The sequence below is a fragment of the Cataglyphis hispanica genome, chromosome 4, assembly GCF_021464435.1.
Source record: "Cataglyphis hispanica isolate Lineage 1 chromosome 4, ULB_Chis1_1.0, whole genome shotgun sequence".
Classification (NCBI taxonomy): domain Eukaryota; kingdom Metazoa; phylum Arthropoda; class Insecta; order Hymenoptera; family Formicidae; genus Cataglyphis; species Cataglyphis hispanica.
The window spans coordinates 5,838,035-5,853,177 of NC_065957.1; the positions used below are offsets into that span (position 1 = coordinate 5,838,035).

The following is a 15,143-nucleotide window of genomic DNA, read 5'->3' on the forward strand; positions in this document are numbered from 1 at the left end:
ATTAAAATATTACTAATGTATTAACAATATTAACAATATAAACATATAAATATTAACAATATATAAAAATTTTTTAATATAAAAATTACAATATTTAAATTCACAAAATATCGTGGTTCAAAAGACTATTAGAAAAAATAAATTATTACTATTAGAATTATTAGTATTATATTAGAAAAAGTAGTTAAATGAGGTTGTTTTCCTAGAATGGTTGGCTCTTATCATATGTCCTACATCCAGTAAAGCTTCATTATTTATATTACAATGTAATATATTATAAAGCTATAAAAATTTATTAATTCTTATCAATATAGAATAATAATCTTTCTCATTTTTATAATATATATTTAGTGATATATTCAATTTTTCAAAAACGTTTGTTTGTGTTTTTGTTTAAAATGTTGTTTATAATAAATTTTTGTTTATTAAAATAAATAGATATATGGATATTTCAAGAAAAATGTATATACTCAATAAATAAGAAAAATAAATTTTCAAAAATTAATGGCGATTATCCATTATCTCTCGATCCGCCATTTACAAGATAATATTATATATTCTTATACATCATTTATTCTCACAGACCAGCCATGGTTCTATATACACATCATTATAAATAATTTCAAGATCATATACTCTGAACAACAGAGTAATTTCAAGATCATATACTCTGAACAACAATTATGAACACAACAAAGACATGATTATACTTAGGTTATACGTTAGCGTATATCAATTTCTAATATTTTCTCCCATATTTTCGTATATCAGATTTACAAAAAGTACTTAGGAAAGATGTTTATAAAAAAGATAGATTTTATTAGATTTCATTAATAATTTATATCTGTAGAAATAGTTTTTCTTTTCGATCACTGAATAAAAAACTTTAAATTTTTTATTTTCTTATAAGATATAATATATATTGTGGAAAACGAATTTTATATATATTGTAAAAACAGAAGTCTCTTCTGATTTCGTCTGTAGCAATTATAGAGCTTATGCAAAAGCTACAAGCGAGAAGATTAAATATTTCCTAAGATAACAAAATACGTGTAAACAACAAAATATTTTTATAATATTAAAATGGAAGTGATACGTAACAGTTCTAAATAGAAAATTTTAACAAATCAGCATACATGCATGCGAGCTCTCATTTTCTTCTTCTAAAATAGTATTTTATCAGTAAAAATTAGCCAGAGATCTCTAAATATGCCTCTAAAAACATTATAAAACATTTCTTTTGATATATTTCAGTCTATCGGTTTTAAAAATATCGCCTAAGTAATATGATTTGCACGATTATATAATATCTTTAGTTTATTCTTAACAAAATTTCTTTAATGATAAAAAAAAGCTATAAAACATTTTTTTATGCGAAGAAGCGCTCTAACGTTTTTAAAATAAAAAATGTTTAAATCTCCGAAATTTATATATATTACAGGTTCTTTATAAATTCAACCTTTTCACACAAAACCTAGATTTTTTTTTATAAAATATGGGTCTACAAAAAAAATCAACGTTTTAAAAGACTAACGATAATCTTTTTTGCCGATTTTAAAAAAAGCTTATAACATAAACTTTACTTTAATTATACAATTATACTGGCAATTTTTTAGATTGATAGATGTTAAATTCGATTATCAAATAAATATCTAATTTTTCAGACGATTATCAAATATTCTTTGAACTTTTACAACGCTTTTAATTTTCATTGTCTTATATCTTAGTTCCTCGAGCTGAGATTGCAACCGAAAAGACAACATTAATATAAGAAGATAACAGAATATTTTTTCGGGAGATTTGAAAGTTTTACGATTAATCAAAGTCGAGCATTTTTTAATCAAACATGCAAGCTAGGATTTGTATAAGGCAGTTTCCAATCCGAGCGCATGTTCTTTGCCCTTGACTGGCATTTCTTTAATTCCTTTCTTCTGTTTTTTCGATTATCCTGTAGTTCTTTTTTGCCCGGTCTTAACATATTTCAGTCTTCATCGCGTTTATATGTGTGCGATCTTGGGTGTATTAGATAACCTGGACGGATGAACAGCTGTGGAACTCCGAAGTTGTAGATTTGTAATAAGATCCTCCATTGGCATTAAGAATAAATGAAATTAAAATATAATAAAATTTATATTCATTGAATTTTATTTATAGACGATTAGTTTAATTCTTTTAATCCGTTCCAAAAATGTTTTTGAGAAATAAATCAGTGTAAATAATTACCATCCGATTAAGTACACATACATATATACTTACGCTATCATTTTTTGAACTTTCGGGTTGTTCCAGTATCTTGGAGACGATATGCACGCATTCTTCGTTAGTCAGAATGCCGCTCGCCATAGGGCCACTTATGAATTCTCGATCGTTCATAAGAAGATATCGCACACTGAAGCAAATATCGTCCGAAAGCACGAGCCTTTTGTTGATTGGAAGAGGTTCGATACCTTGTCTTCTACATTCAGCCGCGGCCCACCTGTCTAACGCGGAGAATAAGATGCACTCGCTGCCAAGATTTAGAGTATCGCAATACGCTAGTTCGGCAACTTCCTGGATGCTGAGTTCCTCAAAACGTTCCTGGTTTAGCACTGTAGCCGGATTCGAGTCGATCACTGACAGGCACTTGAGCAAAAGATCAGTACACACAGCGGCTACACAGAACGTAAACAAAAAATATTAGTTAAAACAAAATATTTGAAAAATTAAACAAGGCAAAGAAAACAAATTTTTTTTAATTTTTGCCTTTTTTCAGACTTTACAGAAAATACATAATTTAAATTGTACATCAATTATGAATATAACTTTATTCGCGCGTTATAAGCGCAAATAATAATTGAATCAAATATTTATTTACAATTTTAATTGTAATCCGAAGAGAAAATTGTATATAATCGCAAGAAGAAAAGCCGCACATACATACCTATTGCACCGGCATCGTCTCGAGCGATAGTGGTATGGTTGGTGAATTTGACGATCTGTCCGAACTGAAACATTTTTCCCCTTCTCGTTCACATAGAATCCTAGACCCTGATAAATCTCAAGTACTATCGATGGTGTTAGATGATTCTGCAGGTATTCCACGGCGAGAGAGAGAGAGAGAGAGAGAGAGAGAGAGAGAGAGAGAGAGAGAGAGAGAGAGAGAGAGAGAGAGAGAGTTGCGCCAGTCCCGGACAAAGATACTGATGAGCCGCGTCGAGTGTAGCCCTAACTGTTGACACTGATATAAAATTGACGGGCTCGTCGTGAAGGTATCTGTGCAACAGATTGAACATATTATTAAAAACAAAAGCAAAGATAGAAATATATTATCATAATATTATTACAATAATATATTATCATAATATTATTACAATAATATATTATCATAATATTATTACAATAGTCAAATCACAAAATAAATTATTTTTGTGAAAATAATTTATTTTGTGATTTGACTATTGTAATAATATTATGATAATATTTTGCGTTTCAAACAAAAATCAATAAAGGCAAGATTCTCAAGATTAAGATTATATTGATTAACGGGATCCTAAACATTTACAAAAGCAATTGAAAAATAGCTTAGCTTAGCAATCTCAGATATTTATTATGAGTGTCATCGGGCACTTCTTCCACTTTAAATTATTAAATCAAGCGACAAATTTATATATATACGATGTCAATTATCTTAGGCGCTCCTTCGTTCGCGCGCCCAGGCTGCAAAAGCGAATAAAAAATAGTCTCAAAAATTCCTGCTTTTAGCTATCCAGAACCATGACGAGGACGTAACAAGATAATGGTTCCGTTTTTCTTATACTTTTTTTTTATATTTTTTTATATTTTTAAATTTTTATGTATATTTTTTATTTTTGTATTTCTATTAATATTATCGAGGATTAATATATTTTATCTTTTTTTTACTAATACGTTTTGTAGAAAGATAAGATAAAAGCAATTTAAAATTATGTTTTCTGGCTTTAGTCTTTACGAATATTTCTATAATATCCTTATAATCAAGATTCCTTTCTTTCGTCTACTTCCTTCTCTATTGATAGGATTACTAAATATATCTGATTAAATAACAAAATTTTATAAGCGAATAGCATTGAGCCGGATAAGGGTCATCGTAGAGCAAGCGGTCAATTTTCACATGTTTTTAGACAGTTAAAAAATTATTTGGCGCCTATTAGAATTTTGTGACCCTGCAAATATTGCATCCTACGTTGGAGCGTACATTGCGTACTGTCTAGTAATGGTTCCATGTATATCTGAGAAAATGATGAAACGTCCGCTTGTCAACGTGTTGCAACTGCAATAACGATGGTGAATCCGTCGATGGTGGTGCAAGTGGACCTGTGAGCATCGTCCGAAACCATTCTGATCTTCTGGCCAGTTGTTCTCGCTCGACACAATATGTCCATGAATCACCGGGAAATCCAGCCTGTATATCAAAATTTATTACAATCATTACAATATACATATCCCCTTCAGATCGTGCATAATAATAGCGTTGCTTTCGCGTAATTTAAAATTTATTTCGCTTTAGACATTTTATTGATTAATTGATTAGAAATTTGATTATATTCTACTCGACAAAATTTAACTACTTTTTTATGTTTTTATTATAAATAAATAATTTAAAGAAAAATTTCACGTTAATAAAAAAAAAATACATTTATTATGCATTAGATGCATACCTCAAGTATCACAATGTTACAACGATCCGCGGCTTGCAAATTGTTCTCAGGCGTTATAAGAGAAGCTCGAGACATATTTATCGGAAGATCCTCGTGAGGTCTTCATAATCAATGGTGAGATTTAGATCGTAGAATAAAATCTGTTTAGCAGTCCTGTTGGAGCTTTTTACGTCCCTTCTTAGACTGGATACGAGAACATCGAGAATTACCGTCTACGCAAAACAGTAAAATTTTATTGAGACATTCTCACTATATCGCGCATGCAAATACATAAAAAAAGTTCAGTTGTTTAAAAATTTTTATTAAATAAAAATATCTCACGCGCTGATATAAAATAATACAACTGTCTAAATAAATTATTTTATTATTCTTGTTGTTGTGTCTCGCGGGGAGGCACTGGAAATTTGGGATTTCGCCACCAAGGGCTTAGGAACCGAGGACCGGGTCGGGAGCCGGTGTATTGAAAGTTCTATGACTTTTCGTCCAAATAAATCAGTTTTATTCTTATATATTGAGTCACTTTCTTTTCGTTCCCCTTCACAGTTGTGCGTATCACGGTGTAGAGTTATGTCGGCACGAATCGGATATCGCGATCACGGTTGCAAGATCAGCTGTGGCTTCGTTCGCGTAATAGTTCGAGTCGCGACTAGACTTGAGTTGATCGCGGTAACTGTTCGATATTAATCGGTGATAAAACTACCCGATATGATTTGATAGTAATGACTGTCCGAAATAAATTGATAGTTACGACTGCCCTATATGAATTGATTGGAATGACTCCCCGCCGCGTATTCGCGGTGGTATCTTTTATTGCCTCCTGTTTGGCTGATTTTTTGGAGGGGATCACTTACACGACCATATGTGGTTGTGTCGCTCGAATCGTTAGGTCGAAAATGCAATTTGAGATCGTTCGAAATTCCTTGCATTTCCGGGTGATTCGATCCTTTTCGCAATCGCTTAGCCTCGGCGCGTGGCTTGCTTCGTCAGCGTTTCATACAGCGCTGGTAACCTTACACGCCTTTCGCAATATCTCGCTACCGTGTTAAGAAATATCTCTTTAAGTTATTTAATATTAATAATAATTCGGTTATAGCTATTTGAGCTATAACATCCCTCCCCCGTTGAAAAAAGAAAAACGAGGGTACAACGTTTTTCTTACAATTAGTTATACCCTTTCTTATTCTAATGATTACAATCATTTCCCGTTTATAATGTTTGATATAATCGTTTCTTATTATCTAAAATTGCTTAGACTACGCTTTAATATCGGTCTTGGAAATCCATAAGATATACGTGGTTCTTCCTCGCATATCCTTACCGATGGTTGCTTAAATTTTTTCTTTTTGTTTTTTATAATTATGTATGTTACAATCGCTATTATAATTATTGTTATTAGTCCGCTCGTTGCCATGGGATAAACAAATTGTTTTTGAGTAAAGAATTTTTGTTCGTTATATTGTACATTATTGTTTAATTTTTCTAATTCAGCTTTTAATTTTATAAATTCCGCTCGGTGTTCTGTCACGTCTTTTAAAGTATCGTTGTCATTTGTCCTTTTTTCCTCTTGTAGGAGTGTAATATTTGACTCTGGTAAGTAGGTTTCTATATTTACTTCGTATACGGTTTTTGTCAATTGAATCATCATGTCTAGCGTTGTCAATTTACATTTTCCTCATAATAAAATTTTTTCTGTATTTTTAATAATTCTTTTGCGTTCGGTTTGCTTATCGCAATTGTATATTTATTTGCTGGTCTGCGTTAGTTGCGTATAGCCAGGTATGTGGCTGTTGTAGTCTAGTTCAAATCGCGTTTATTGAGTTTATTGTTTTTGTATTGCAATTGTGTTGTTGTGACTGTGTGTACAGTTCTCGTACGACGTGTTCTGACTCGTGCGATAAACCGGTATTGCATTTTCGCATGTATACTTAGTGTTTTATTTTATACAATTTTCTAAGTCGTTTTCCGTTACTCTAAGATAGGTTAGTTTTTCCTTATCTACGGCAATTATATTATTATTTATTTGTGTTACAATGAATGTATTATTATTATGTAGGTACGGGAAGTGTAATTACTTTTATAATGTCGTAACTTGGTTGTGTAATTATCGGAAATTTTAGTATAGTATAAACATTTCCTTTATCGTAAAACGCTTATTGTGGTATGATCCTCTATTGCTAACCAACCTTCGGCGTGTATTTTAAAGGGGAAGTCCCTGTTGCAATTGTTGCGTCGCTTCTTTTAGACTTGTAATAATTGCTTCTATTGGCATTAATTTCGGGTGCATTATTCCTTTTCGTGTGTACGTTAGATATTCAATTATATTTTCCGCGTCGCGTATGAGTTCTGTAATAACTCCGGTAATTATTATGAAATGTTCATTTATTTCGACGCGTTCCGTGTATACTGTTACCCGTTGTTGCAGAAGTTTTTTGTTCCGATCTATTATATCTTCTGTCTTTTCAATGTGTGCTATAGTATTATTTAATATTTTTATTTGATTTTTGGCTACGTGTTGTATTATTTGTTGCCTATTTTCTAATAGATTTAATTGTTCATTGATACGATTTTCGTCATTCGCGTCCATTGTTCCGAATAATGATTTCGCTATCGAGCTTATTCCGTTTATCAGTCCTCTACGTCGATTAGTCGATGGTTTATAGATTGTTTGAATTTGTGTCATTATATTTTTAAGATATCTGGCTTCCCTTTTTGCTATTATATCGAGTGCACTACATGCATCCCGATGGTAGTAATTTTGTAATCTCATGGTCGCACATTTTTTCGGTTTCTTTTAAATAGTTAGATATTTGTTCATATCTTTTGTTTAATGTGATTAGGTCCAATTTAATGACTTCCATGTTTCCTTAATAAAATATTGTTCTCCGGTTTTTTCAAGGTATAAGCCCGGATTATGTTGAAATTCTTGGATTTCGCATGATGAATTTATTTCATCGGGCTCCGTGAGACCTTTGGATTGTTGGCTATTCCAGCTGACGAGTATCCTGCAATATTATATTTATATATTATTTTTCGCTATGGTGTCGCTATGCATAGTCGGATGCATCAGTGGTCACTGTCGGAATTACAAATTCTTGATTAAAATCTAGAAATCTTAGCACTGGCGCCGTCATTAGTTTTTCTTTTAATATTTCAAAGGCGTTTTGTTGCTCCGTTATCCATTCAAATTTTTCGGTTTTCTTCGTTAGTTTTGTCAACGGTTTTGCTATTTTGGAAAAGTCCAATAAATTTCCTGTAATATCCGACTAAGCCTAATGATTATACGTCCTTTATTTTTTTTTGGGAGTTGGAAATTCTTTTATCGCCGTTAGCTTTGACGGAGATATTTCGTTCTCCGAAATAATATGACCTAAATAAATTACTTCTTTGCGCAAAAATTCGCATTTATACAGTTGTAATTTCAAATTATTCTCTCGGAGTCTCTGCAATACTTCCTTGAGTCGTTTGTTGTGATCCTCTAGGCTTGACCCGTAAATCACGATGTCGTCTAAATAAACCAGACATTTAAGTCCTTGCATTCCTATTAGCACTGAATTCATCAGACGTTGGAATGTTGTTGGCGCATTTTTTAGCCCAAACGGCATTCTATTAAATTCATAATGTCCGTAGGGTGTTGAAAATGCGATTTTATTTTTATCTTTTTCGGTCATCGATATCTGGTGTTAACCTGATGCCAAATCTAGAGTAGTAAAATATTTAGCGTTTCCTAGCTGGTCCAATATATCCGTAAGGGGGCAGTGGAAATGAATCGCCTATAGTCAGGTCGTTCAGCTTCCGGAAGTCTATTACTACTCGGAGCTTAGGTTTTCCCGACGCATCTGCCTTTTTCGGTACCACTAATAATGGTGCATTCCATTGACTTGTGCTGGTCCGTATAATTTGATCCTGTAGCATTTGTTGTACTTGTTTGTTTACTTCCATTGTGCTTTTCCGGAAGGCGATACGGTCTCACGTTCACCGGCGAGGTATCGGCGCGCGTGTTTATCTCGTGCTCGATCGTCGCGGTGCAGGTCAGTGATTCTCCGTCCGCATGAAATATATCACAAAAATCTTCGCATACCCGTAAGAGTGCCTGTTTTTCTTCGATATTTAGGTGCTGGGTGCGCAATAATTGTCAGATATGTGTTTTTCGCAAGGTTTTAGGTTTTGAATTATTCCTTGTGTGTATCGTATACATTTCAGACGTCATGTCGCTCTTTATTTCTTCGAGTGCGATAAGAAGTGTTTGCATCTCGGCTTCTCTGTCTGTAGTGTTAATGACACTGATGGGGCACGTGTAGTCTGTGGTGTTTACTATACAGTTCCCGATATATACTCCGAGTGCTTTTTCTTCTACGCGGACGATTCCTATTCGGTTCTGATCCGTTCTTGCCTTTATTATCGTTTCACTGCGCGGCTTTAAAGTTATTTTATTAAATGGGTGGAAATTTAGCACGGCATTTCCTATTTTTAATTGGTTGTGTCTATAGTCACAGGTTACGGAATGTTGACGAAGGAAATCGATTCCTAAAATCCCTTCATATTCGATTGAAATATCATCTTTTACCACGTAAAATGCATGTTTTATCTTTTGATTATTAATTTTGATTATTCCGTACATCTTTCCGATGGTGTATATTTTGTGTCCGGTGTGCGAGAAAGTTATAGTGAGCGTGCGAGCGAGCGTGCTCCCAAAAAAAAGGACAAGCGCAAAATGAGACGGCCGACGGACAAACGCACCCGCGAGTATCGCAACGCGATTAAGTCTCGGACGATGCACACTATATACGTGCACGACAGATTACGCGTGTCACACGCCTGTAATCGTAATTCGCACGCGGCGGATAAACAGCGATAAATCGTCTGTCTCAGAATAATTCCGGTAGTCACACAACGGCACTGAAATATGTCTATTTCTGTAAACGAGACCGAATCTTTATTTTCACTTGAACAGCGTACACGCGTCGAAGTACTCTGAGCGGAACGCGCCGCGCTCGGTTGTCGGCTCACTTTTATACGGTCGTCGCCTTCTCGAAGGATCCAGAAGGTTCCAGAAATTTACTCACTTCCGCCGACAGTTTTTAGATGACTTGTTTGTCACAATTTTATCTTGGATCCTTCGAAAAGGGCGACGATGTTTGTTGTTGCTGCGCGTTTTCGCTCGGTCGCAGAAACGCTGCCTCGCATCGCGCGCGCGGCGATGACGCGGTCGTGCGGCGACAACATGCGAGTTCGAGATTGCTGCAATCTCGAACATCCGGTTACTCCGGTGAGCGCAATTTTTTCCTCTTGGACGGGCGTGTCGTCTTTCAAATGTTTTAATTTTATTAATGATATAGTAGAGCCTAAATCATATAACATTTGTATTTCCTTATTTTTTATTTGTCGCGGGAATGGTTACTAACAATAATTTCCTCATTTTTTATTTGTCGTGGAAATGGTTACTAACAATAATTCGTTTTTTGTTCGATTACGCGGTGCTTCTTTTATGTGTGCAACCCGATATTCTGCTGCGGGTCGCTTTTGCTTCTTAGAGTTATCCTTTTCTTCTCCGCTGCTGCTACCATCGGATTCTGAATTTCGTTTAACTTGACGTGGTAGTCTTTTCGACTCGGAAATTTTTTGGTTTGATTTTTTATTTGATTTATCCGCGTGTGTTCTCAGTCGTCCGTTTAAGCTCCAACATTCTTCACGATTGTGCCCGGATTTTTTGCAGTATTTACAATATTTATTTATTGTGTTTATTCGTGGGGATCTCTCCGGTTTTGGGAGCGCGTATCGGCTTCGACAATCGCGTCTGTAATGGCCGTTTTTTCCGCATTTAAAGCATTGGGGGATCAAACTTCGATTTTGTCGCGAATTAGCTGATTCGAACTTATTCTTATTATACAAGTAATTTGATTTTGTCGGTCCAAGTAATTTTTCTTCGGCGCTTGCACTCGTTATCTCTTGGAGCGTTGTATATCTTTGGGCGCGTACGTGCACCTTGAGTTTGTCGTGAAGTCCGATTTGAAAATTTATTAATGCTTGTTTCTTAATTGTTTCGTGAATCGTGCGCTTTGAGTGTGCGGAGTGTTCTTCCCCTTCGATCATAGAATCGTATAATTTTATTGCTAGTAAATCAACTCATCCAAACGCGTGCGCGGTTTCATTTAATTTTTGCTTTAATGAATTAAATTCGATTTGTAGATATGTGGTACTTTGTTTAGTCTGGTAACAAGTCTCGAGTTGATGCTTTAATTCTTCGAACGTTTGTATATCTCGCGTTTCGAAATCCTGCATGGTTTTTCCTTTTAGTTTGGTATATAAGATTGCTTGCATTAGCGATTCTTCGTCTGCGGGATTTATGTTTCAGACGGCGTACGTGCAGGCATTTAAAAATTCTTGTAATTTATGTCGCGACGTCCCGTCAAATTTGGGGATCATCGTCCTTGCTTCTTTTAACGGTACGTAATGTGGTGCGATGCTTCTTCTGTTTCGAATGTCGCGATTAGTCCGTCCATATGCTTCACCAAACGTATCGTTATGTCGTTCTCTATCGCGATAATCTTGGGGCATTTCTCTCGATGTGTTTTCCATCGCAGTCATTCGCCGGTTTAGAGAGTTCACATTTGCGCGTAGGTCATTTAAAACATCAAGTAACTGCGCGTATTCTATTCTTTCTTCGTGATTTACGGGCGGGGTATTATCCGCCTCCGCTATAGTTTGGTCCATCTGTCGGAAGGATCGACGCATCTTTTTGATCTCGACGTCTACTGCGCCTTGCGGTACGTTCGCGGGAGTGTGATCTTGCGCGAATCGTGATTCGGCCATATTATTTGCCTGAGCACTATAAATTTCTTCCGGATCAAATTGATCGCTTTCGTATGAGGTTAACGAAAATTCGCGTCGTAAGGATAGGAGGACTCTACTCGGAGTCCTGCTAGGATACGGTCTCGTGCGTCTGGTGTCGCGTTGAGTGTTGTCAGTGGGGTCAGTCGTGTTATTCGGGAATAGACTTTCGTCGAAACTATTAAACGGAAATTCGCGTTCGGTGACGACGTTTTCCGCTAGTTCGGATTCGCTTTCGCTCGAGTATTGTGTTTCTAAATTTCTTCGCGCGCTATCTAAATTGTCTCGCGGGGATAAACATGAGCTAATTGCTCGTCGAACGGGTTCGCTATGTAACCACGATCGGTTCGCAATTGGTCGCTTCGGTACGTTAGAGCCTTCCGACATTCACGCAATTATAATTGTTTTACGGATTTACAGTAATAAGATGGCTCGCATGGTCGCTCGCAGATACTGCTATACTTCGCTCGGCGGTTGGTACGACTGACGGCTCGGGGCTCGTTGTACGGGATCGTTGCTCGAGAACGATGCGTTGTCTGTTGAGGTGTCGTGGATCTGCGCTGGTCCTTGGACGCTGGAGATCCTATTCAGGTTTCAACTGCTTGGCTCTCGTCTGACTGCTTATCGTCCGTCTATGTTGCTTCCGCTGTTGTCCGTCAGTTTTATTTTATTGTTTACTGACATGCCTTGTTGTAACCCTTTTACTTTGGATTTTTTCAGATCTTCTCGGCTGTTCCTTACGGTCCTGTGGCGATCCCACCGCTGCCACCAATTTGTTGTGCCTCGCGGGGAGGCACTGGAAATTTGGGATTTCGCCACCAAGGGATTAGGAGCCGAGGACCGGGTCGGGAGCCGGTGTATTGAAAGTTCTATGACTTTTCGTACAAATAAATCAGTTTTATTCTTATATATTGAATCACTTTCTTTTCGTTCCCCTTCACAGTTGTGCGGTGTAGGGTTACGTCGGTGCGAATCGGATATCGCGGTCACGGTTGCAAGATCAGCTGTGGCTTCGTTCGCGTAATAGTTCGAGTCGCGACTAGACTTGAGTTGATCGCGGTAACTGTTCGATATTAATCGGTGATAAAACTGCCCAATATGATTTGATAGTAATGATTGTCCGAAATGAATTGATAGTTACGACTGCCCTATATGAATTGATTGGAATGACTCCCCGCCGCGTATTCGCGGTGGTATCTTTTATTGCCTCCTGTTTGGCTGATTTTTTGGAGGGGATCACTTACACGACCATATGTGGTTGTGTCGCTCGAATCGTTAGGTCGAAAATGCAATTTGAGATCGTCCGAAATTCCTTGCATTTCCGGGTGATTCGATTCTTTTCGCAATCGCTTAGCCTCGGCGCGTGGCTTGCTTCGTCAGCGTTTCATACAGCGCTGGTAATCTTACACGCCTTTCGCAATATCTTGTTACTCGTGTTAAGAAATATCTCTTTAAGCTATTTAATATTAATAATAATTCGGTTATAGCTATTTGGGCTATAACATCGTCTTGCAAATGCAGCGTGTTGCATCGTTGCGCGCTTGCACCACATTACATCTTCGGAAACACATTCATCGATAACGTTATATTTTATTTCTTTTTTTCTGTAAGGACATTCTTTCTTGCGATAGAACTGTTTATGATTCATAGAATCACTATCTCACAATGAGCTCGATTTTTGCGCGTTTTATCGATCATCATCGTTTACTTTGCATCGACTGCTGTGCCAATGTTACAAGACATACAATATCTAATTCACACATGGGTTTGGCAGTGTATTTGCAGAAGATAGGACTTGTGTTGTAATTACTTATTGATTTTTTTAATGATACAAATAGATATCGTAATATGTAAGTGTTTTCCAGTAATATTATATAGAAGTAAACAAATATTATTACAAGATATATTGAATAGAGAGAACGAGAGAGAGATTCATACAATCTTGCAGAAGAAATACTTGTGAGTGATTCTACGCAGATAAAAGTACATTAAATGTAATATGTGATATTCTTGTGCAATTCTTGCAACAAATAAGCTTATCATTTATGCAAAAAAGAAATTCCTGGTATAAACTCTTTAGATGACTAAATTGACAAAGATATTCTATTATTAAAGACATAAAAAATTTATTTTGATTTGAAAATATAATAAAATAAAATAAAAATAAATTATAAAAGTGAGATCATTTATCTCTTTAAACGATAGATATATTTTGGTTATAAATGACAAAAAAAATAAAAATAATATCATTATTCAAATAGATCAATAGAAGAAAAATAGTGTTATATTGACTATATTTTGGATTGGAATAGATTCAAAATTATACATAATGATCTTCTTGATATATACTTTGTTGATATATATTATTACATTCATATCTTGTATCTGCTAGACTCGTAAAGTTATCAAACCCAAACATTGATTTCAAAAGCAAACGCAGTTACTAACTTTTTATTCCGCGGTATGGGAGATGCACTGTATTACATCAATGAAATTGATACTAACACTAACACTAGACATTAACACGAGTGAGATGCCGCTCTATTGACAAAACAGTGAGGAATATTTGATAGCAACCGTGCAGCCGGTCGTAATTCTCTTTTATAATTCTAAACTTTTATACACTAATAAATTCTGTACACAAAGTACGTCTCTATGTTTTGAATTATTCGAATTAGATTCGCAAATCTTTATTTTGCAAGTCTCACCATCGATAATGTTCAATTTCTTTTTTCTTTTTCTCAAAAACCGGTTTTTTATGTTTCCCTAATTAATTTTTTTTTATTTTCCCATTTATTATTCCGTGCAATATACAAAACGAAACAAAGAATGCAGTTAAAAAAGAAATAAATTGTATCTACTAATTATTTATTATGCACCATTGAATATGATTTATTTTGACATTTAATCTTTTCACACACACGACTAACTATCTTAAAACAAACTGTATTTAAAAAACTTATATTCCCTCGAAAATAATACTCACTATTTCCTTTACACATAAAACTTTTCTTTATATGTAATTATATCATGAAATCGAGATAGAAATCGAAACGCCTTTGTCGCACTCGCTAGGAAATACTTTGTTCATTCATCGACATCGTTGATGAATAAGATACATCGATTCAACGAGAAAGACGTGCCTTTCGGAAGGACAGCCCTTTCGGAACGAAATACCGCTCGACTGACAGACCTGTGTTGTACCCCCATCATAAAAAAGTGACTCAGACCCTCTCAGAGGGATCGGTTAATATAAATGCGCGTATTTGGATTTCATCGACCGCAATAATAATAGTTTATAAACATATCATCGACTGCGTGCGTGAGATACCGTTTAAAAGGCATCGAGGAATCGTGTCCGGCAAGAGGGACCTTATCGATATCGCGAAGCTGCAATCTATAGGAGCCAAGGGACGGAAACAGAGTCTGTTTATTGTGTTCCAAACCCGAGACGAGTGTCGAAGAATGCGTTATCGTTCGCGCGACAACGAACGGTCGTTCAAACCTTCTTGCCGATAAAGCTAACACAATGGAATCGACAAAAATGTAATTTTTCTCAGAATTATTTGTACAATTGTTTGCTTCTTGCTCAAAAATTTTTTTTTAATAAAAATATTTAACATACAAATTTTTCATTAA

At 35.5% G+C, this 15,143-nt stretch overlaps 1 protein-coding gene and 1 pseudogene across 1 annotated transcript; one reads left to right on the forward strand and one right to left on the reverse strand.

Moving 5' to 3' along the window:
- Positions 1–223: 223 nt before the first annotated feature.
- LOC126849293 (uncharacterized) lies at positions 224–5,602 on the reverse strand (annotated as a pseudogene).
- Positions 5,603–10,455: 4,853 nt separating this feature from the next.
- On the forward strand, positions 10,456–13,383 carry LOC126849129 (uncharacterized). Its single transcript, XM_050590709.1, has 3 exons — positions 10,456–11,119; positions 11,925–12,095; positions 12,225–13,383. Exons 1-3 carry the CDS (start codon positions 10,954–10,956, stop codon positions 12,332–12,334), a joined length of 447 nt encoding a protein of 148 aa, XP_050446666.1. The 5' UTR covers positions 10,456–10,953; the 3' UTR covers positions 12,335–13,383.
- Positions 13,384–15,143: the final 1,760 nt, after the last annotated feature.